At 43.0% G+C, this 24,589-nt stretch overlaps 2 protein-coding genes across 6 annotated transcripts in view; both read right to left on the reverse strand.

The window, feature by feature from the left end:
- The window catches only part of NPM2 (nucleophosmin/nucleoplasmin 2), a 47,999-nt gene extending 47,607 nt beyond the window's left edge, over nt 1–392 (reverse strand). For both annotated transcript variants that reach the window (XM_019744643.2, XM_074338267.1), the window contains exon 1: nt 3–392. The gene's annotated coding sequence lies outside the window, so the exon portion shown is untranslated. The remainder of the gene's footprint in view (nt 1–2) is intronic.
- A 3,884-nt stretch (nt 393–4,276) lies between these two features.
- The window catches only part of XPO7 (exportin 7), a 77,506-nt gene continuing 57,193 nt past the window's right edge, over nt 4,277–24,589 (reverse strand). For all 4 annotated transcript variants that reach the window (XM_074338273.1, XM_074338272.1, XM_019744658.2 and 1 more), the window contains exons 12-28: nt 23,594–23,787; nt 22,999–23,104; nt 20,925–21,060; nt 20,341–20,414; nt 19,105–19,185; nt 18,100–18,163; nt 17,582–17,690; nt 16,528–16,634; nt 14,139–14,227; nt 13,297–13,404; nt 11,229–11,311; nt 10,791–11,005; nt 10,473–10,611; nt 8,552–8,712; nt 7,517–7,615; nt 6,840–6,967; nt 4,277–5,866 (exon numbers count right to left, since the gene is read on the reverse strand). In XM_074338273.1, the coding sequence (XP_074194374.1) occupies nt 5,773–5,866; nt 6,840–6,967; nt 7,517–7,615; nt 8,552–8,712; nt 10,473–10,611; nt 10,791–11,005; nt 11,229–11,311; nt 13,297–13,404; nt 14,139–14,227; nt 16,528–16,634; nt 17,582–17,690; nt 18,100–18,163; nt 19,105–19,185; nt 20,341–20,414; nt 20,925–21,060; nt 22,999–23,104; nt 23,594–23,787 (1,987 nt within the window). In that variant the 3' untranslated portion in view covers nt 4,277–5,772. The remainder of the gene's footprint in view (nt 5,867–6,839; nt 6,968–7,516; nt 7,616–8,551; nt 8,713–10,472; nt 10,612–10,790; nt 11,006–11,228; nt 11,312–13,296; nt 13,405–14,138; nt 14,228–16,527; nt 16,635–17,581; nt 17,691–18,099; nt 18,164–19,104; nt 19,186–20,340; nt 20,415–20,924; nt 21,061–22,998; nt 23,105–23,593; nt 23,788–24,589) is intronic.

The raw sequence follows: 24,589 nt of genomic DNA on the forward strand, positions 1-24,589 counted from the left end.
ACCTGAAAAGGTACGAGACGTTTCAGGCCTCAGTGTGTTTGCACTCCGAGTGTTTTCCTCGCCTCCTTCCGACTGCGTGTTCTGCTCGGACTCCCCTTTGGGGCTCCTCCTTTGTACCCCCAGAACACACTGCGCCGTGTGATGACCATCCTTTTCAGCCGGTCACTCCACTGAGTTCTTCCCATCAGGGAAAAGTCCGTGAACAGTGACTCTGTGATCACCACTGCGGATAATGGGTGTGAGGTCACGGTGCGTGTGAACCCGAACCTCTATCGGGCAAACGACTCGGCGGGGGTCCGACGGCCGCAGCCGCCCAACGCGGACCTTCCCAACAGCGCTCCCGAAGCCACCTGGCAGCCACGCCGTCTTCCCAGATGCAACACGGCCGGCAGGTTAGCGCACGGGGTCAGAACTGCGCCTGCGCAGGGCGGCGGGGGCGGGGCGAGCGACGGCAGGGGAGAGGACGCGTCCCTGTTACGGACGTCGCGGGACAGCAGAAAAGCTCAGAACTACTTCCGGGGCACGACGGCTTCTCGCGAAGTCGTTCCGGGGCAGGGCTGAACCCTTTCCGTCCTTCCTTCGCAGGGTCGGTGGCTTCTGCTCTCTTCCTTTCTGTAGAGGGCTGTGGCCACGAGTGAGTTCAACTCGCCCGAAGCAGGCGACCGGAGCTCTCGCTGCAGGGGCTTCACCCAAATTAGGTCCAACCACTCTCCACCCTCCAGCTACCATTTTTTGCAGACTCTACATACGTCCCACCCAGATACACATCCTTTTCATCCATCATCCTTTTCACCTGGTCCCAGCCCGTAAGGAGCACATTTGGGTTGCTGAGATGGGGAGAGAGTAGGGTAAAGACTACCGCAGACATTGTAGGCCCTAAGACTGCGGACGGGTCAGTGGGGGGAAACCAGAGGAAGTGCGGCTCTGCCTTGGGTCTTGCAAAGGGTAGGTGGGCAAAGGGCATTAAAGTCTAGACAAAAGGGCGGTTCTGCAGATCCGGAAAGGCCCTAAGTAGGATGGGGAGGCAGAGGTGGCAGTGGCAACTGTTCAGCTGATTTGAAGGATTCCGCTGCGGCATTTGTAGCTTGGTTTGCTTTGTGAGAAGGGCCCCAGACTACAAGCTGTTCAAGGCTGGGAAATTGGTTTTCTGATAAAAAGGAATGATAATGGCCTGTTCCTAAATAAAGAGAGGATCCTTTACCTTCATTGCATAATAATCAGCCTTTAAGAGCTGAGTGGGGATGGCTTGGGTTTTCTGACTTGAGGGGGCTGCTCTTGCATTCGCCCACCCTTTTACCATCAGTCTGCACAGTGGCCCCTCTGAGCTTTACATAAGGCAAAATCTGTTGTCCAATTAATCAGTTATTATCCTGAGTTTGGTTGGTTGTCCTCCACACCTTGAATCCAGACATGTTTAACTCGGTATCCATTGGCTAGCAGGGATTGAGGGATGGTTTGGGCCATGTGGGTGATGCTGTGAGCTTAAGTCTGTTGTGAGGTTCTGTCTTCATGGTTATCAAGCGGACTTTGAAATACACCTTATTTTGCCGTTTATAACGCGCACTTATTTTGGGCCAAATTTGTGAGGGAAAAATAAGGATGCGCATTATACATGGGTAGTGCTGATTCCATTTCCTTGAAAGTTTGGGCCAAAAACATGAGTGTGCATTATATAGTCAAAATGCAGTAACTATGGCGCTTCTTAAGTACTGCTCACCATGTTTTGGATTTAGTTTGTACTGGTGAGGCAATCTTACATAGAAGAATGGCAATGAATTCGCCTTGCAAATGTTTTTTGCTTTTCTTTTGTTTCCTTTTCTGTCACTTACTGTCAAAAAGTACTTGGCCTATGGTGAATGCTAAGTATTTGATGAAGGAGATAGCAGCAGTCAGCCTGTCCTGAAAACCATAAGGGTTTTCTAAGGAGAATATTCCAAGCTTGATTCTGTCCTCCATTCTGATCATTTAATGTCCCACTGTCTGACAGCTGATTTCTTTAGTTGACCCACTGCTCCTGAAATACACCAAAGTGGTTGCCAGTGAATTCTAGGGTATCAGACGCACAGGGTAGGTGTAATAGAACTCAGGGATAAGCTAGAGAGGTAAGAATTCTTAGACATTATCTAGCACCTAATTGGCAGTTGTATTAATTATGGCTGGTGAGTACATTATCCTTTCAAATTCATTTTAAAAATATTTAAAGAACTAGGACTTCTAAATAGTTGTAAACATTTACACTTTTCAAAGCCTTACTACCAGATTTATGGTTTTTGCGGGTTCCCTGTAATTACCTTTGCTCTCCTTTTTTGCTTTGGCTTTGGGCAGCATTACATGGCAACATTTTTGTAGATCTAGCCAAAAATCTTGAGTAGGGGGCAGGGTTGGCTGGGAGCAGATAGGATATAGAGGTGTTTTGGCTCTCTAGATTCAATTTGTTCCCAATGACCACAAATATTTTGGAAGGTGGTCTGTTTCTGCACTGGGTTGAAATTTCATAAAGTACCAGAACATTTTTCCACTTGGAGGAAAAAAAACAAGTTCTTAAGACTAAGCTCATGTTTGCAGAATATAAAACTATTATTTCTTAGCAGGTTGTCTCTTGTCATTGGAAAGCTGACACTTAGCTGCAAGTCCTTACTCCTTAAATTATAAGAACCTAAAATCTGACCCTGAGCCAAACCTCTTCTTCCTTTGTCTGATTTATTCTTTAGTGACAGTAGACAATCCTTACTTGGGCAGAGCCAACAAAACAAATGTATACATGCATACTACAATTTAATAACTGCAGTAAAGACTTGAGGTGTTTTCATTGTAAGGTACAACGTGTGTCAGGAAACACTGTCTAAAGCACTGGACTTGATGACCATATTGCCCAGGATCGCCTAGAAACGAATAAACTCATTTTTCAACCGAATAAAACCACATGATTTTTGGGGGAAACTATAAAGTTTAAAGACAACTGGCATTCACATTTATTAGATTGAATCGTGAAACGGACCAGGAAAAAGACTTTTTTGGGGGGTGTCCCCTCTTGTAATTGTCACAAGAAACAGCTTCACTGTTTAAAAACTTTGATGTGGTTGTGGGAGATTTTAAAGATGGCGCTTTATCATGACTGGACTGCGCTTGGGCCACAATGAGACAACCACCTCTGGTGTGTTTCTTGCTTCTGAAATTGTTTTAATGGAAGGGAAGGGAGGGGTCTGGTTTTGCTGATCAGTCAGCATCTCAGGATAGTTGAGGAAGAGGGAGGGGGTCTTCAGGTCCTTGTGAAAATTTTTTTGTCTTATTTACTACAGAATTAGAAATCCAGGTCACTGGGGTAATGTGACTGGAGAGTTTTGCATATTAAGGAAGCCTGGCCACTTTATATTTTTATTAGGCTTCGAGTCAGACTTGGCTAAGGTGAATCACTTCCATCTGCCTCTAGTCATTAGGACACAATTTTTTGCCTTTGAAATAACTTAGGGTGAAGACGGAACCCAGAAGACAGGAAAGGCAGCAGTACACCTAGACAAGGGTGGCACTCTAGAGCCTCTGATTCATCAGATATAAATCTGTATCCAGGTACGATTCCTATCTGTACCCTGATGCTTTCCAATGCTCTGGCAATGGCAGTCCCTCGTACCTTGGTGCCACATAGTATGGGGACGAGAAGTAGTCCCTGGTAACTAGTGTTCTTCATTTGATGATTCTGGCCCATGAGGTCTGCAAAGTAGTGTAGGAGCTAACATTTTATCTTTGAACTTGTAAGGGTCTAATCTACATTAGAGGAGATGTCAGCCCATTAACAAAACTGGACTTTCTGCAATTATCACTTCTCTGCTGGTTGCCATATTACCTGGAAGCTAGTAAAGAGGCCGAGTGACTTCATTTTTATAGTTGTGGACAAGCACATAATATATGTGTAAATATACACTATTTCCTCACTCATATACACAACCCCTCACATTAGCATTGGTTCAGAATCTGTAAACACTTTTTAGTCACTTTTTGTTTTTTACCTTGAGTCAATATAAACCTTATTTGTCAAAATGGTATGAAAAAATGTAATAAAGTCTCTACTGTAGATTATTAAATTGTATGGTGTGTGTGTGACTATCAACTAAACCAATCATACTGAGTCACACTTAGTCCAATGAGAAACAAGGTAATTTTACAAGGCTGAGGGGTCCCTATCATTCACTGGCTTGCAAAGAATGCATGTTTCAAACAACTTCATGTGTTCAGTGAGAAATGTCCCTGTAGACACACTAGACTTGATTGCTGAAACGGGTCAGTAGAAACCATTGAAGTTTATTGGCGGTCACAATGCTTACACTGTATGCAGCAAACACCCTTACAAGTCTATCCGCAACCTGATCACGCAAGAAAGGATTCACCACACAGTCGCCAGAGGAGAAGGAAGAAAAAATTAACAGGCTTGTTTCTGGGGGTAGAGGAGAGAAACAAAAATAAAACCTAATTGATGAGTGTCCCATGGGCAAGAGCTGAACTAGAGATGCGTACAACTAGCAGCAACAATTGTGGAAAAAGTACAAGGCAAATAGCTTTCTCCATTAATTTTCCTCTGTAGGTTAATTTTTTTAAAATATTCAAAACATTTATTATGGTTTTCATTTTATAAAAAATGTATATTTTTAAGGGGGTGGGCGAATGTTAAATACTTCATGCTAGGCAGACCTTGTTATTAAGAACCCCTCCACTGTAGTAACTTCCTCCAGTTCATACATTCATGAGTGCAGGGTACATATATAAATATCCACACGCGCACATCCACACACACTGCCTCAAGGGCTGGGGAAGACAAAGTTATTGGCCACACGCAGTCGGGCCTCTGGTGGACTCATCCAGAAGCTCTGGAAGAGAGCAACTGGCTCCATCTCTTCTCGCTGGTCTCCACCTTTACAGAGACCAAGAACCCTAAATCATAGTTATATCCGACTTAAAAGCAAGAGGCATCTGTCTGAGGATGAGGGTAAGCAAAGTGGGAAAAAGGATGAAGCTAAGAACACCAAACACTAGCTGGAGTTGTCTGTCACTGCGAGAGGCCGAGGGCCCTAGGGCAGCATCTATGCTTGAAGGGGGAGGGCTGGTGCTCCGCATGGCTTAGAGTTCCTAATAACAAGGGAAATACAGTAACAGGAAGGGATAATTTGGGGGCAAGGAAAGGTCAATAAGAAAAAATATACATTTGGAATTTTTACTTTTTTTTCTTTTTGCCTCTCTACACCGTGTCACTAAATATATCTCTGCACGTTCACACATCCTCGTCCAGTAAAGCTTCAGGCCACCAGAATACACATTTTTTCCTCACTCGCATACACAACCCCTCACATCAGCATTGGTGCACTAGACTCTGTAAAAATTTTTCAGTCACACTTTTTGTTTTTAAACTTGAGTCAATATAAACCTTGTTCAAAATGTTATGAAAAAATGTACATGTTTATACAAGGCAGGTTGTGGCAGGACACTGGGGGTTCTCCCCCTTCGGGTGGCCCCAGGAGAGGGGGCTGGAGTCTCACATATTGTGTCTCTGTCTCCTCCCACCACCCTTCCCACCCCATCCCCCAAGAACCAGCAGCGCCCTGCCCCCAAGTGAGTGCACTCACACCCCTATTCCCTGGGGAAACAGCTAGCTGACCTGTGCCATTTTCCCCACACCCCGGAGGAGGGAGCCAGGATCAGCCAGGCCCTCTCCCTTGTAATTGTTCGCCCCTCTGGGCCAGACCAAAGGGACGCTGCTCTGTACAGGTAGAGTCCAAGGAGGTGTCAGCTCATCATATCATTGCTATTCACGCCGTAAGTGGAATTCTTCATCGAGTCGTTGACTTCTCGACGGAATGCTGACAGGTTCTGGGTGAACCTAAGAGAAGACGCATGTAGGTTGGGGGAGTAGGGTGGAAGGGAAAGGTCTTTGCCTAAAACGTTTCTAGCAAACAAGTGGCAGAGGCAGAATGTATGAATTGATGGGTTGTTTCTGAGTCCACAAAAGTCAGTCTTAAGACTAAGGGAAAATTGGATTAGTTCTGTCCCCCTTTCTACTTGGTAACTTGGTGGCAGGCCTTGAGATCTGGTCAGATCTGGGGGGGCTGAGGCCCACCTTGGGCTGATGGCAGCACAAAAGGAATCTCCCTGACAGAGGCAGGAAGTAACCCTCACCAAGGCAGAGAATGAAGCTACCTCATTTCTTAATGCCAAGAGACTGCAGTAGGGAGCTTGCTGTCTAATAGGTAGGCCCCAGCCACATGTGGCCACTGAGCACTTGAACTGTGCCCAGTGCAACTGAGGAACTGAATCAAATGAAATGAAATGTAAAATTCAGTTCCCCAATTGCACCTTAATAATTTTAAATTAAAATGCCATATTTTAAACCAATGAAAATTAATTTAGAAAAATCTGACATTCAATTCAGTTACTGGAGACTTCTAAGTAAGTTTGGAATCACTTCAGTAGGGAATCTACTTTGTCAACTAAATTTTATGGAATCTAAATACAAATCAAGTACTTCTGATGAAAATGTAGCATCTGAACAGGATCCTGATGATGTAATACAACAAAAAGAATGTTAAAATTCTTAATTTTTAAATATTAAGTACACACTGATATGATACTTTGGATAGGATGAGTTAAAATAAAATATATTAAAATGAATTTTCTGTTTCTTTTTACCCTTTTTAAATGTGGCTACTAGAAAATTTAAAATTACTCATGTGGCTTGCTTTTCTACTGCATAGCACTGCTTAAATGGCCTCTAAAAGTCAAGAACGGTCCCTTGTTTCAGTGATTGGAAAAGAACCAATTGCCTAGGACTTCCTTGCTGGGCCCTCTACACTCACCTGTCTCTGTTTTTTGTTAGAAGATTTCGCTCTATGCCTTCCATCAGGTTTTCGAAACACAGATGCATAGCCTGCTGCTTCTCCGGTGGCTGGCTGTTCACGATACTGTTCCTTAGGTCAGAAAAATACTGTGGGGCCAGGAGTGAGGCAGGGTAAGGAGAGAAGACAGGAAAGGCAGATTAGCCCTCCATCATCTGTAGGGTCCAACAAGTGTTCATCGCCAAGACGAAATGGAGTATCTACTAAAATTGGATGCTTTTTTTTTTAATTCAAGCAAGCACCTGCATGGTAATGTCCTTAGCTTACTGAACAATCAAGAATTTAACTTTGTGAATACTATCAGGGCCACCTGCTCCAGATTCTTCTTCTCGAGGAATCTCTAAACTTACTTAGGTTTGTTATGGCAGAGCTGAAGCCAGAACTCAGGTCGCAGGTGCTCTGATCTCCAGACACACTCTCTCCCTGTAACACTTCCTCATCCTTTACCTTTGACCTGCCACGTGCTGACTTCTAAGTTAATTGTGTTGTTCAAAGCACGAATCAGATATGCTTCAACAACGGTCCATTTTCCCTCTGTCACCACTGTGGGTGTTTCTGTAAGTGTTTCTCACAGCGCCCTGAAACCTACGCGCCTACCCCAGCTCCTGGCTCTGGGCCCAGGCAGCGGGCTCTCCTACCTTTTCATTAAGTAGTATCAAGCCAAGGAGGGGTCGGGACATAGACCACTGGTTCCTACAGTCTTCAAAGATGATGATATTCAGCACCGTTGACAGCATCTAGAAACGAGAAGCCGAGGCAGTGACCAGTGTGTGGCTGGCTACCCGAGAGAGAATTCCACATTCCAATACAGGAGTTTATTCGGGTGACGAGCTTTTTCTGTCCAGGGTAAACCAAATTATTTTATCCCTTCAATTTTCTATTACAAGGTAAGTTTTTCTTCTAAGACATTTCCTTTCCTGTTTTTAAAATAGGTTTGATAATTCATGTAAAAATGGACCTTCCCAGTTCACCCAGGTTTTGGGGAATGGGATGGGTCAAGCAAATGATTATAGTGCCATCACCTTGTACTACAGCTCCTTGCACTTGTCTGAGAGGACGTAGTTTTATAACTTTTGGGGGATGTGATAGGAATGTGAATTATTTCACTGCTTCCTTAAAGAACAATGTAGACAAAAGTGAGATTGGTTAAAATACTATTGATTAAAATCTAAATAACTCAATTTTCTTATCTATTTTTATCCAGTATATTTCTGCACATCTTATTTTTGAAAAGATACTGCATGCAAAGGAAGTGATGGCAACACATGGTTTGATCTCTGTGTGTTTATTTCCCTTTGTCCGGCATTCTTTTCCTATTTTGCAAATGGGAGTACAAGCTTTATGGCTGGATCCTGCCAACTCGTGCTCCGTTTGCTGCCACGAGTGAGCAAGGTCATTGCCATGGAAGAAGAGAGTGTTCATGGGATCGGCCCAAAGCACAGGGGTTGGTGTGACACTCACAACAATTCAGAACCTGATTTTTTCAGATTTTGTGTATCTAATGATTACTCAGCACACTCACAATTGCAATGTTAAGGTATGAACTTCACCTGGGCAACATTCAGCTGATGAGAGATTAGTCAGACTCATCCTCTTGTTTGGCCGCCCCGCCTCAGAGAGGTTCTTCCACTGTGGGACACCCCACACTGCCTCTGAACCCTCACGTTCCTTACCTGTTGGATCATCTCTGGATGCTGCTGCATGATATGCAGGAAGCGGTCACTCTCCTGGTTCAGGGGTGTCGTCCTCTTCTTGGTGCTACGTGATAGCTGCTTGAAGAGGTATGTCACGATGTGGTCCAGGCAGGAGCAGCAGCCTGTGCATACCATGGTGTCTGGAAGAAAGAGGGGCAGGGATGGAATAGAGCAGGGACACCGAGCTGCTGATGGTGACCTGGGCAAACACCTACTGCCCTTAGCTGAGATCCCACAGACGTTCCAGTCAGATTGTGGCCAGCTGAGCCACGACCTCTGCACAGGAGGCTTCCTGTGAACCTCTCACCCCATCACAGGTCAAATTCTAAGTCTCAAAGTGAGTGTATGATAATAATATAAGTACATATTAGTGAAATTATGACTCATTGTGGTGTGGATGTATGTCCTCTGCTTCATAAAAAGTAACAAACAGTTCACATATAGCAAGTACTCGTACTGTGTTAGTTATCGTGCTGAGGGTTTTATAGATATGATCTCTAATCGATCCTCTCGAGAATTCCAGGATATAGATGGAACATTTTACAAGTGAGTACACCCAAGTTTGGAGAGGTTATATGACTTGCCTCAAGATCTCACTGCTAGTGTTTGGAAGGGCTGTGATTAGACGCCAAAAAGTCAGAGGTGTGAGCCCACTCTGAGTTACCTGGCAGACATCACTAAACCCAGCCTAGTATAGCCTATCAACACCTGCAGTTGTTCGAGGAGGCTCCTGCCTCCTTTGTTTACCTCTGAAGTGCGGGGAGTTGGGGAGGAAGTGGGGCTATGGGCATGTACGCATGTCACTAAGGTGACAATGCAGCAGAGCCTGTGGACAGAGCTCTGACCAGGCAAGGCTCAGGTCAGAGGACTAAGGGGTGAACTCTTAAGAATAAACCATTCTGTTTCATTTGCGCAGAAGTCCCTCTATTTTCAAGCTATAAAACTGCATTCCAAAGCAGGGTTGGACCGCCCTTGAAATGGTTGTGCACCCAGCTGGAGGTAAAGGCACAGATGTGTGGGGAATTCACCACAGCACAACCCAAAAGTCATTCTATGCATTTGCAACGTATCATGATTACTTTGCAGTTGACTTAACACTCATATTTGTTTTGCTCAGCCTAGTATAAAAATGTATTTTATTCTCTGAAAACATACACACCTACTGAAATAGCTGGAAGGCAGCCTGGGGACAAAAAGGCTGACAGGAACCAGCTGGAGTAGGATGCAAAAACTTATGAAGCTGGCTGTGTAAAGCTCTTCCACAGCTTCTACGACCTCAGGAGAGAATCCAAACACCCTCATATGGCTGAAGGGCGCCCCTTGTCCTCCAGATGGGACCTGCCTCTCTCTCTCTCTCCAGCTTTGTTCCTCTTCATTCTTTTCTGCACGGGTGTGCAGCCACCTGGATTTCTGCCTCTTTCTTGCCTCTAGGTGCTAGTACTTGCTGTTCCTGCTGCTCGGGAGCCTCCCCCACTAAGCAGGTAATGCCTGCTCAGCTTTTACACGTACACTTTTACACAAAGCCGTTCTCCTGGCCAGCCTTCCTTGACCCCACCTCCTCAAATCCAGGAGTTTAGATTGTACTTCCTACTCCCCTGCTGTACTGGGTAAGTAAACAGCAGGTGCCTGTTTATGTGTCTGTTTCACCCACCAGATAAAAAGCTCCTGAAGGACAGGACTGTGTGTTATTAACCACCGTACCCTCAGTGCCTAAGCACACGCCTGGTCCTTAGGAAGGGACCAAAGTTATTTGCGGGATGAGAATGTACCCATGAGTTACGTACTCTGCTGGTAGGCCCAACTCTTCAAAGCAGTAATCCTGTGGGATACCGGGGCAAGAGCCTCTCTTTCTGTGAAGTGGTGAAAACCAATCACCCACCCAAGCCAGCCAGGTGCTTACCAAGTGCAGTAAGTCCTTCCGAGATGGAAGAGAGAATATACATGATGACGTGAGGTTCCAGGCTTGCGATAAAGTTCATGTGGTCCTGGGTCAGGACTTCCAGTAGTGAATAGTAAGACTGGCTGAGTTTGGGGTAATCCTGGGGAGGAAGCAACAGGAGGACAACCATCAGCTGAGTTCCCTCCAGACGGGAAAACAGAAGACCTAGTAGGAGCTGGCTCATTGTTCTCCAGAGAAACATTCCGTCATGGTCTCAGGCCCAGGAAAGACTGACCATGACGAGGGGCTCAGAGCTTCCCAGTGAAGCTTAAGGCTTACCAGGAGATCACTGTGGGGAATAGAGAGAAGCAGCTTGATGAAGGTCTGGAGAGCGTTGTCCAGGGCATCGTCTCCATAGAGACGGAAGACTCCAAAGTTGACATAACTCCCACTGAGAGCAGCTTTCAGCATGGAGAAGCAGATGGAGATGCCCTTGAGCTTCAGGGCATAGACCTGATCCTTTGGGACCTCTCCTAGTGTCAGGATGCGATTACCTGAGTAGACACGATATATATATACATATCTGTTCAACCACATTATAATTGATAGTTTATATACCAACACAACCCTCCTACCCCAGAGGCCCTTAGAGCAGCTGGCACTATAAAACAAATGTATGACAAATTAGCACTCCTGGCAGTGCTGTCCGGGCTACTGCAGAGTGTGGCGATGGATCTGGGTTTCACTTCCAGGGGTACGCTCCTCTAAAGCACTCACCATACATTGTTATCATCTTGCTGGTTTCTCTGAACAGTAAGATGCCATTGGGGGAAGAGACATCAAACTGGAGTCGCTGGGATCTGAGCAGAGAACACAGGACAGAAAGTCAGACGTATGTTGCTGGAAGATGGGTACTCCAGGCTCTCATCTGGGTATGTGGGTGATTCTTTCTGCACTAACATGTGCAGATTACCTATCCTAGTGTGAAATAACCAAGTTAATCAAAGCCATTTAACCAGTGTTATTGCTTGTATCTTGAAGACCAATATGCTAGATTCAAGTTCTGCTGCTCATGAAATGAGCACACTTAAATAAAAATATTTCAAGGACACAAAAAAGAGGCAGCAGATAAAATTTTTCTCTTAAATTTCTGAATTTTATTTGATGAAAGCAGACCTTCTACCACCATCACTTCTTGGTAGTACCAAATCACAGCCTTTAGACATTAATCTACATTTACCTTTATAGCTTCAGTGGCAACTAAGGGAAGGGTGTAAGCAGTTACCACTTTATAAGAAGAGAAGATGCAAAGGGACTGGGAATGCTACAACCCAAGTCAGGCAGGGAAGGAAAACAGTTTAAACAACCTGAGTTTTGAATTCTGACTGTTCCCTAGACCAGAGCAACTCTTCTTTGGTTTGCTCTACCTTTTAATGAGCTTCACTGACTTTAGTTGTAAGGACTCACACTCAGGCGTCCTTCTTAATTCTTTTCTTCCCTCCCCATGCTGACTCCATCAAGCTCTAGCTCTACAATATGCCCTGAATCCATCCACTTGCCCTATAGTCCTTCTGCTTCCACTCTTGCCTGCAGTGCCCTTCTTCATGTGGTAGCTAGAATTATTTAAATTAAATAATGTAAATGAGATCACTTTAACCCCTTGCTTAAAATGCTCCAGAGGTGTCCCACTGGAACGGGCATACATACTCAGCTGTGCCATTGCTGTACCAGGTCGCTTGTGGTCTGGCCCCTGCCCACATGCTTGACCCCACCCACCATGGCCTGCCCCGTTCACCATGTTCCCGCCAGTGGCATTTTTCTGTCTCAAGTCCCAGCAAGCAAGCTCATCCCCTATCACGAGTTTTGCAGTTGTTTTCTCTGTTGAGAATGCTCTTTTCCCTTTTCTTTGTAGGGCCACCAGCATCCTTCTCATCTTTCAGATCTCAGCTTAAATACCACCATCTCTGAGAGGCCTTCGCTGACCCTCTTCTCCTTCAGTGTCCGTTTTATAACCTGAATTTTTTCATAGTCCTTACCATCGTCTGAGATGATTGTCCATACTTGTTTTACTGTCTGTCATCCCCCCAGAATGTTACATCTAAGAGGGCAGAGGTTTTATCTGGCACAATAGCTAAGAAACAGCCTGGCAAAGAGTAGATGCTCTCAAATATGTATTTTATAAATGAATTAACTCTTGACTGTAGGCTATAGCCTCTTTGAATATTACCCCCTCCTTCCCGAAGGTAGTTTGAAAAATTATTCTCTCAGCAGTGTCTCGAGAGGCAGATAGATACACAGACCTAAAATTCTAGTGAAGTTAAGGTGCTAGATTTTTCTTTTTCTTCTTCCTTGAATTGTTGGGCAAATCTAAAATTTGGTGTTTTGGAAATCATTCTCATTTTAAGTAAATCCTTACCGATTCTGCTGCAATTTGCCTAACAAATACCCTTCTTAAGAAAGGGTATTCTAATGTGTCCTGTATCACTCTCAATCGTCTCTATGAAATGTGATGAACATGGCATCATTATTACCAAATGTTAACTTTTATGTATATGGGCAGGGAAATCAGAATCTTGGTTGCCAAATTCACTTCTTACAAGAATGTATACCTTGAGACTCTTTTCAAAGTGACTAATTTCCTGCAAGCAGATATGGCTTTGTGTGGTTGGGACACCCTTCTTTCAAACAAAAACATATATAAACTTTTAGAGGTTTTCAAATTTTGATAGCAGTGAACCTTACTATCTTCCACAATCTGCCCAAAACACTACATAAAGCAAATTCTCTTAGGGCTGTCTCAGATAAAGGGGCATTTCTGCCCTTTGAAAATCTTCTTCCTGCTTACCTATTATGAACTAATTCAGCCATCAGCTTGAGCACAGGTGTGGTACAGGCTGGATCATGGTACCACAGCTCAATCGCCCGCTGGAGAATTGGCATGTAGGATGGATATCTGCAAATAAAAAGCTAAGGAAGAATTCTGAATCCAGAAAGGTACAGAATTTAAAATAATTCTCAGCACTGGCCAAGCACAGACTATCAAATTATAGTTTTCTCATTTCCTATCTCTTGCTTGCTAATCTTGGAGTCTTTCTAACCAGAAGGTGCTAAAGTGAATGTATATCCATCCTTTAACTTGTGATAGGCATCTACTAATACACTTTCAATTTACATAATGCCTTTCTTCTGAAGAGCGCAATGTATTTCATACTTTTATCCCTTACCATTTCTGTGACATGACAGGGAATCAGCTATTTCTGTTATATAACTATTGGAGAAACAGAGGCGCTCAGATTTGAAATTTGTTCAAGGTTATGAAGTCAGTAATATTAGACTTTCTAATTCCTAGTATAGCTGTCTTGTTTTAGTAGATTGAGATGTCTTTCTTTCCCATGTGCCAACTGTTCCACAGTGGTATAGTTCCACAGGCATTTGTATCTGGGACCCAGAGGAGAAGCTGGGACACCACCTCATTTATTTCTGTCTCAGTGACGAGGGCAGGCAGCATTATGCATTAGACCACTATGGAATGGCAGCTTACAAGACATACGGTGGGCCTTCTGGGTAACTCTTCACCTTCTCTGAAGCCCCCCCACATCCCCACACCCCTGGCAACCCCCTCGTTTCCCGATGATGCCACCACCCATTCACACTTTAGTTAAGCCTTGCTATGATATGTTAGGATACATCCATTCAAATAGCATCATGAAGCTGGTCTTGGCATTGAAGGCGAAAGCTATCCCTCTCAGGTCTCTTACTAGGCCAACTAGAGTTCGCTGTGGAAGGCAAAAATACGTTAAAATAGAAGAAAAAGCAAACCTATAGCCACTTGACGGGGACTTCACCTCTCTATAACCAAATTCTTCCTCCCATCATTCAAATACTCTTTCCCGAATATTTGGACTTGATCTCTTCCATACAAAAATCTTTTCACTTCAACAATTAGTTTTGGAACCTTGTTATACTAAGAAAAAGGGATGTTTCCTGGCCTATCACAGCAAAAATAGAGACAGTTAAGTTTTAAGACATTAATGTAATAAATCGTATGTGAAAAGTGGAAAAGCAAAAAAGCTTATTCAGAAAGAGGTAGAAAAAAGAAAAAGAAAAAAAAAGGGAAAAACGGTCCATAGGACAAGAAATAGAAGAGACATATATCCTGGGACCAAATCTAATGACACGAGGGTACCAGCAGCAGCACCATTCCACCTCCAATGCAGACTCTGCCAGGAGGAAGACAAAGGAGTCTACAGGCTGCCTGCAAATAACACCGACATGTCAAATGCAGAGCCGTCAAGGACTACACTGTACTCTTACAGAAAAAGACTGAGGCCTAGAGAGGTCCAATAGCTTGCCCGCAGCCATGCTGCCAGGTAGCAAGAGGGCCAGGATTAGGACTCCAAATCTAATGCTCTCTTTCTCAACAGAACTTTTACTTGTGGACCTTGAACAGTAATAAGACTGCTCTTAAAAGCTCATAGTAATCAGTTGGCTAAAGGACGTAGCACATTTGGGATACTGACTTGCTTGTCAAAAATGACTGTACTTCTGTTAATAGCCTGCTTTAAGTGAATAGTTCTGTTCCTAAACTGATACCGTAAGCTCAGTTTTCAAGTCTAAGACATGGTCAGTCTAAAAGACTTGTTACATGAGGCGCGACAAAGATATGGTAATGGCTGTAGTTCGTGGCCATGGTGGTTCTTTTCATTAATTTTACTTGCTTTGTATGGAACTAATGTGATAAGGAAAAGGGCTGATATTCACTGACATCCCTCAATTATCCTTAATATTAGTTGTCAGTCGAGCCTACATTACTGGTAAGTTCCACACTAACTTAGCTTTGAATGGTAATCACCTCAGACTCCAAAACACTGACATAAAGAGGAGAGAGAGGTGGATGAAGTGGTATCGCTCTCTGACTTCGCTGCTGACTTGGAGACAGAAAACTAAGAGGCTTTCTAAAGATTAAAAAAAAATTTTAGACTGTCAGGTCGAAACTGGCATTTTGTGGGGCAATGCCCCTGGCTATTTGGTAGCTCTAAAATGCAGTCTGTGTCATTATTTTTTTTCAGTCTGTGTCATTATTAACACTGCAAAAATGTCCTACAAATGTTAATAGCATAGTGTCTTCTAGTTTTGGTACTGAGATCTTATAGCTAAGGAGAGCAAGTGTGCATGAAGCAAAAAGATGAGGAAAGCAAAAATCTAAAAATGACAATTCTGAGAGCCTGAAATCAATAACTAAAGGTAACTTTAAAATTCCATATATATGGAAATTTGCAAACCCTTCTAAATGATTCATGTGTCAAAGAAGAAATCTTAATGGAAATTAGAAAATACAAAGAACTGAATGGTAATAAAAATGTTACATATCAAAATTTAAGGATTCTGGAGACCTGTTTCACAACAATGAATATACTTAATGCTACTGAACTGCACACTTAATTATGGTTAAGAGTAAATTTTATGTTATGTGTTTTTTTACCACAATTTGAAAAATAACTTCTGGAATAATATATCTAGGACATTTATAGTTTTAAATGATTACATTAGTGAAGAAGAAGGGCTGAAAAGAAGTTAGAACAGAATAACCCCAAGGAAAATATGTGAAAATAAAGATTAAGAGTAGAGATGAATGAAACAGCAAACACAGATAAAATAGAGCTAAAACAAAGCAAAAGAAATTTATTTTTATTTTTGCAAAGACTAATAAAACTAAGAAATCTCTAGCAAGACTGATCTAGAAAACGAGAGGAAGCACTAAAAAGGAGTATTAAAAATCTAAGCGAAAGATACAACAGAGATGAAAAAGGCAATGCAAAAACAAAATAACTTTATGCTAATACATTTGAAAACTTAAAAAAATCCTAAGGGCTGCTTAAGAACACATTTTAACATAAAAAGTTTATAAATCTACACTGGCTCTTCTATTTCAAAATTCCGGGAGTCCAAGAGATTAAACAAAAAGCTACATCAGTGGAAAATGTATGAGTAAGCACCACGTTCTGTACTGCGAATCTAGTCTCTGCCAGGGGCTGCCCTCGAGCAAAGCTGATCAGTCAGGGGGTGAAGGACTCACCTTCGCCTCTTGCTCATTGAAACTATTCGTGCTAAACATCTGGGCCACAGCCTCAAATGCTGCTGTGAGTGGCAGCATGAACTGCTCATACTGATCTTCATCCTCTCCTGTAAGGAAAAGAAGGAGGGTATGACCTCAACATACAAAATTCAAAGCTGTGTGTGTATGGAAAATCAGAAAGATGAGCAGGCCCAAAGGTAATTCAAGGGGCCCTTTATTATCGCAACAGGTATTAGTAGTAATTTCAGAATAAAATGTATATACAGAAAAGATTTCTTAAACTAGAAAGTTGCAGAAATCATCTAGTCCAGGGATGATTTTCAATCCTGAGCTAGAACATCAGAGGTTCATACGTGTATAAGGTACTATGTTATGTATTTATTTTTCCTTAAGTGAGAACTATAGGCAGCTGAGAAAGGACTGAGTCTGGTGGATGTGAACTAGATGAGACTCAAACTTGAATCAGGTGCATGTGGAGGCTTTATTCACACTTTTTTTCAGTTATCTTTCATAAACCTAGAAGGTTTTTATAATGTCATTTTAGTAGAATTTAAATAGCTCAGAACTATGATAATGCCATTCTGCTTCAGTTATTACTTGGCTCCAAACTGCTAATGTAACAACTAGAGCTAGACCGGTGCTTATGCCCTCTGGGTTCATATGTGCTACCAAACTGGGAAATAAAGTTTTGTTGACAATCTCAGGTGGGTTGCACCTTTCAGGTGGGGTGGAGGGGTTATCTGGCCAACAAGATGCATTTAGGAATCTCAATTCCCACTTCCCTTATCTTACAGACGAGAAATATGAGTAGAATTTTAAGACCACTGCACATCAGCTGAAAACTTCAGGCCCATATTGTTATTCTCTTCCAGTTACAGGGACCACGATAGCGTGATCTGTTCTTGGTGAAATCAGACTGTTATTTCAGATAGCTTTGCTACTGCTGAAACAACAGAAAAGACCTCCCCCTCCCCCCATCTAGTTTTCTATCCTCAGGTACAAGTTTAGAACAATGCCAGATTACTTCGTGAGCCTCTAGGATTTACTGCAGTACCTAAATCCACCATGAGGAGACGCCCAAGTGCTGTGTAGAAGGTAGTTCGACACCGCATGTCTGTCAGGTTGGACTGATTGTTAATACCCAAAAATGAAAAGTGCTCGCTCTATTGAAAAAAAGAAAACAAGTTAAAACGATGAAAACATGGGTTAGAGGCAGAATGCAAGCCAGTAATTTTAGGATTACTGAGCTCTTCAAGCAAATGGCTACATCATCATTCCTTAAGGGTCTGAGGGGTATTAAAAATTTTTTTTTTATAATTGTTATTGTTACCTACAACTAGTTGATCTTAGTATGAATAATGGTAGGCAACTTCACCATAACTCAGATCAGCTGGATCCCAAAGAGCAGCTCTGATGACAGTAAATGTAATCTGGCAGTGTGATGGGAGTCAGGGAACAGTCTTTGGCTATAGCAACACCAGGGACCTCAATTGAACCATCTCCTTTATATGTTGAGAAAGTGTGTGTGGGTGGCTGGAGGGTAAAGGCAGGAAAGGGGCTAACATCACTCACCGTGTGATTGTTCAGCATGAACTGTACCGCACTAAGCTTCACTAGTTTCCTTACACTACTGTACGTAAAGACAAAGGAAGAAGGTCAAGGAAAACATGATGCAAACCAAGAATTTTTAATGCAGAAGGAAACTTTCTAGGATAATGTACGGTTTCTTTCTTTAGTATGAATTCTATCCACAGATAATCTTATTTTTCTAACCACTTGAGTATAATACTGACAAAAGGGAAAAAGAAATGTGTCCTCTTCTAAGCAGTATTAACTGATCAATGAGAGAATACCCATACCAAACTCCTATCTGTAAGAAAAGAGAAAGCCCCACAGTTTCCTCCGAGTCATGAATATCCTAGAGTAGCTTTTCTCAGCAGGACTTCTAAGAAAGAATAAGCCCTAAAGCCTTGCCTAAGGCATCCATTGTGTATGGTGAATTAACATTCTCTGCTATGCACTTAGAATGACACTACCTACGTACAATCTTTGGGAGAATTGAGAAAAAAGTCACTCACATAATATTTTTAGGGTTTACTTCTCTTGCAGACCTCTGGTTGCGAAAGGCTGTCTTAGAGCAATTCAAACTTTACAGACGACCTAGTCCAAGTCAAGAGGAAGTACAGGCACTACTTTTATTGCAAAGCTTGTAATCACGTTGCTTCTACCCATAGGCTGCTAGACAATCAAGACGGACTTTGCCACCACTGAGGATGATAAAATCTTGGCCATAAAGAGTGTGTGCAGATCAGACAGGTCTGTTGGGTATTTCTGGATCTTAGAGATAGCTAGGGATAAATATGTAGGAAACGCTTAGCTTGTGCCTTGGCTCATTTTTGGGGGTCTGGAGTTATTCCTGAATCCTGTGTGGTCATTACCTTTGGATCCTAGGAGAAGGGAAGACACTTAAGTACATACGAAGATAAAGTAAAGTAGAAACAACAGGCGGCCAAGATTTCTAAGAGGTGGCACACCACAGTGCCTGTTGTACACAGAAGCTGACTTAGAAAAGGATATCCAATGGAGAGGTCATTAAGAAGCTGTAGCGTCTTGGAGGTGATTGGTTCACAGCGGCCCCAGTACTTCAGGTTGGTGATGCTGGAGGACAAAAAAGAAAAAAAAAGCAAGAGACACTTTTGATTTGCCTGGTTTCCTTGAGGGTTGGGAGAAGAAAATCATCCATCAAGAATCACCACACATCTGCATCACCAATTCACAGACATCACAACCACAAAAAATGGGTATAAAATCTCCGTACTTACATTTGGTTGACTAGAAAAATTATCCTTCAGATAATCTTCACTACTTGGTTCCAAAGCTACACTGGCCCATACCCAGGCCCTTGGAATTCTGGGGCACTCCAGGGCTGATTTCTGCAGCAAGGGTAAGAGATTTCTGCGGCAGTGATAACATGCAGACGTATGCAATTCTGCACCTGCACATCCACTGTCAGCTGCAGAATTCTAGTAGCCCTTGCTTCTGGGTTCTCGGCTGGCAGAGTCCTTTAGACCCCCTTTGCTTTTTTCATCTTAAATTATGAACCAGCTCATGGTTAAGAGTGTTTAGGATTCGGGTGGTTGGAAGGAGACAAAATGTCACTTTGCACACAGCCCTGGGTAATTTGGCTCCTAGTGTGTGCTTCGATAAATCGAGCTCCTAAAAAGGGGGCAATGTACACAAAGGGGCACAACTTAAAAAAAAACACAAAAACCACAACAACAAAAAAGGGCCAATTAGGAGCTCCAACTTTGAAGACAGGTCAAACAACAGCACTAGATTTTTGGAGATTCAAGACTCTCAAAGAGTGTGATGCTTCTTGAGAGGAATAAGCCCGGTTTTAGAGTGGGGCTCTCCTCCTTGGGGGCATGTCTAGTGAAAATCAGCACCAGAGAGTGAATGCCCACTCTGGGCACCCCTGGCAGCAGGGTGACCGGGCGACAGGCTGAGCACCCATCACTGGGGAGGGAGGGCCATTTTGCTAATGCCATTGACAGGGTTTCACCTGTGATTCCAGAGGCTATGGATGAGATTCCACATGAACAAAATTAAATCCTTGCCTGTACAAGCCTGGAATGCTCTGGGGCCGGGCCATATCTCTAAGCACAGCTTGTCACACACTCAGATGCACAATTTTCTGACGCAAACGATCAATGCTGGAATACCAAGGCACTGGCAGCACAATGCCAAGATCACATGTTACAGTTGCAACAGGATTGCAAGGGACACTTGCTGATGGCAAGCCAAGTCACTTACATTTTTCCTATGAAGACGCTTAGGACCATGGTCTCATCATTCAAGCCCAGAACTTCTGAGAGTCGGCGGTACAGCTGGTGTTGTGTTAAGGGAAGAAAAAGTAACCGGAAAATATGGATTAGAAAAATTAAATCCCGGTATTGTTTTTGTCCTCATGCAGGGGGTGAGATGTGAGAAGAAAATGGACAATAATGCTGGGAAGGGATGAGCTAATTTCTAAGTATTACCAAACACTGGGTAGATGCTGAGCGATTTTACCAGTCCCCTTTACCCTGAATTTACAAAAAGACTGTCAAAACCTTCTGCTGTTCTGAACATCAATTCATGTATAGAGACTGCGAATTGCCAATTTTGGGGACAACAAAAGATGTTTTGACCAGCCATTTAAGTATATGGCGCACTAGAGAAATGGACTCAATTCTTTGAACAGTCTCCCAAAATTCTATAGACTAAGACGATACATTTGGACCATCCTGATACTTAAAATCTGGAGATTGTTTGTGGACTGTTACCAGCCGTTTCCCTCATTCAGCAATTCCACAAGCAGAAGGGAGAACCAATGAAACAAACTGAGAGTCTGTTACCTTAGAGGATTTTTGCACCTGGTCCCCAATGTAGATCTTACGAAACTGTTCAAAAAAGCTCAGCATGGCCAGTTCTAGCTTCTCGTTGCCTGCCTGAGCCAAGCGAGAATCGGTTAGGTTCATCAGCTGGAGCACCCTAGGGGAGAAGAGCAATGATTCTCTCAACAGCAGGATATCCTGGTCACTCTAGAAATAGTCACACATGCCTCCTCTTCTTCCCCTCCTATCTGAAAGGAATCCCCTGCAGGTTCTAAGCTCTGTGGAGGGAACAAAATTCTCCATTTCTGTCCCACAGGAACCACAGCTGAGGAATGAATATGAATGACTAGTTAGATGTTTAAAACTTCCAGTCCATGGAGACTGTCGATTGAGGCAGAGCTTGTAATAGGTTTAAAAATGGTGAAAAACACTGGCACTACGGTAACGGTCGCCCTTGAAACTTCTGTGAGACCTTGAGTAAAGCAATTTATTTTCTCAGTTCCTTATCTATACAACGAGGGAGACTGGACTAAACTCGTGATTCTCAATCTTTTTTCTCACAGAGCCACGAAAGGAATGGAGACACGTGAAGGCTGATGCTCACAGGGCAACACTTCCAGGGATCATCAGTGACTTCATCCCTTTTCCCGGCACCTGTCCCCCCAAAATAAGGAACACTGGAATGCAAGTGAGTGAATGTTAAATGAATAAGAATAATGTTATTACAAGTGAGTCATTTGACATTCTCATATTGTGAGAACAGGTAACACACTATTGTGACATATCATGAGTGAATCAGACTTGGTCATTGTGCTCCAACACTTTAGCTGAGAACCGGTATACGAGACTGTCTAAACTCATTTATACTGTGACACACACAGTATCACACCAGGCTGCAGAATCAAAGTGGTATTAGATGTCATCCTTAGTACATCTTTGCTCGACTCTTCAAAAAATGCCAGTGTGACATGTCGTGGAGACTTTTGTCAGGATTAAGGCACCTAAGGTCAGAGGGGTTTTCAGAACAAGAATAAAGACTATGGATTGAAATGTCTGGGGACCAATAAATCCTAAGGCATCATGTTAAAATGTGTTTATCTCCAAGGAGAGCACCTGAAAGTTTAGAACCCTTCAGGGCAGCAGTTGTCTGAAAGGCCACAAAACCATTTTCATAAAAATACTACAATGCTTTTTGCCCTTTCACTCGCATTCTCACATGAGGGTGCAGTGGGGTTTTCCACAGGCTGCAAGATGTATGATATTCTCACAACAGACTGAATGCAGACGCGAGTATGAGAATCCAGCTGACTTCTACTACGCCAGACATGAGAACTAAGCTACTTTTCTCATTAGTTTTTTTTTGAAACATAGTTATTAAAAAATATTATTTATGTTGACATGTAATGGGGTTTACTGTTATTTTAAAATGAATACATATTTTTAAAATTTCTGTTTTATTTTCTAATATACAATAAACATTGACAGATGTGTCTCATATTAAACAGGCTCTTTGAGGATCTCAATACTTTTTAAGAAGGGAAACAGGCCTGACGAAAAGAAAAGGTTTGAGAAAATCTGCCACAGGGTATTAAAAAATCCTACCTTTTTATTTCTATGTTTGGTAAATTTTTAGAAATGACTAAATGTGCATTTATAGGATTTTAGTAAGATGAGAAAGAATCACAAAGACAAAGTTGTTGAAACTCTGTAATTCTATCTTAGGGATATTCAAAGAACCATAGTTTCCTATTAGACTTATTCTGATATGGCAAAAGCAGTCCAGATTTCATTCACTCTGAGGCACTGTCCTGAAACAGAACTAAAAACTACTACCCACTCTGGTTTTCCCAATTCTGTATCCATCAATTCCTTGATGAGTTACTACAAATGTTGTTTTAGTAAGGACTGTAGGCAGAGTTCTTGCTGTACTTTTAAGAGGTTTTGAAGGTGGACCTTTAACGGTCCTTCATGTTCATGGGCAATCAGCTTCATGAGATTATCTTCTCTAACCACAAAAGCATGTCCGGCTCCTATGGTCTCAGAACCCAGAAGGTCGCAGCAGCGAAACGGAAGCCCCTGTGGGAGGAGCACTTACCGACAGACAAGCTCGCCATCCATAGCGTCTTGCTCATCAGTGCTGGCAAAAGACACCCGGCCACCAATCACTGCACCAATGATGTAAACCAGCCATGTCAGCCTTCCTGCAACAGACAGGAAGAAGACGCAGTAGTGCCACCTCCAGTGATAATTTCATGAAGAAATCCCTCACTGTCAGGTTCGTTTCTTACTACAAGCTTCCTTAATCTTAACAATGCCATGGAGAAGAAGCCATAAAGTCTTGCTTTTCTTACGGAGTATACTGTGTTTCCCCTAAAATAAGACCTAGCCAGACAATCAGGTCATATTTTCAGGGAAACACGGTCACTACTACTCTGCTCCGGTAAGGGTGATGCCAAGGGGGAAATTCATTGGATAACCAACGTTCCCCTATCAGACGAGGTCATTATTTTTAGAGTACAGTACTTTCTTGAACACACCACTGCAGTTCCTCTTTCCTAGTTCCTTGTGGCATTTAACAAATATTCTTTTGTGTGCATGGAGGTAGTTGATAATGGAAGAACCCTTCTTGGGGGAAGGTAGGAAGGGTACTGACAGCAGCGCCCTACAGGCCCAGGTCACTGTGCACTCACCCTCCTGCACGGCAATATCCATTGGGCTTGCGCTGGCACTCTGCAGCAGCTCCTGATAGGACTGGGCCGACTGGTCAAACAGCTGCACGAGGAGCGCGCACGTCTTCTCGTATTCACAACGCCCAATTGTAGACAGCTGGTCCAACTGCTGCTGGACCAGGCCTGTATCTTCCAGAGGATCTTCCAGTCCATCTCTACTCCCAAGGGAAGAAAGAAGGCAGCTCTCTTAAAATATACCTATTGATCCCACCATCGCAGCAGCTCTCTTTCTTCTTCATTTAGCCACTGTTTCCAAGAGTAGAGGCCCACATCACAATACTACTTGAAACCAAGGAAGGAATAGCCCAAAAGTTGGAAGGCAGATAGATGTCTTCACCCTGGCATCAGTGTCCCTTAGGAATATTCTGCTTTTTGGTGTCAATCTTTCAATCTGAATTTCCAGTCTGTCTGCCTTGATTCCCTCATTCCTATGTTTCTCACCCCTCAGAGCTCTGGGCTCTTAGCTACTTGCTTGTTCTCAACTACAGTAAACTCTGGGACGACAAGTATCCTGTCCCTCAGACGAGGCCCGTGTTTTGGAATTCATAAATCTTCAGGTTTTAGGGAGGCAACACGATGCTTCTGCCATGTAATATGAACACTCAATGGGCTCTGTGGTATGTCAAATACAATATTCCTATAGCAAAATGTATAAATATTATAAATAGTCATACTAAGAAGTTTTTAAAAAGACTATAAATAGTCTCATACCAGCACATGTCAAGTTTTGCCACCAAATGAGTTTTGGTGCCAAATTTATGAGAAAATTTAGTTTTCACATCTTGGATTTCCAAATTGCAGATGAGGCGCTGTGGGTCTAGACCAGGTCTTGTCCTATCTACTGGTTCCTGGATTTAAAATCGTGTCCTATTACAAGCTCTCTAGTGTCACATCATAGTATGACAATCCAGCAGCACCACCACCACCAATACAACCAGAGTTCATAGTTAGGTGTTT

This window comes from Rhinolophus sinicus, linkage group LG07 (assembly GCF_036562045.2).
Source record: "Rhinolophus sinicus isolate RSC01 linkage group LG07, ASM3656204v1, whole genome shotgun sequence".
NCBI classification, from domain to species: Eukaryota; Metazoa; Chordata; class Mammalia; order Chiroptera; family Rhinolophidae; genus Rhinolophus; species Rhinolophus sinicus.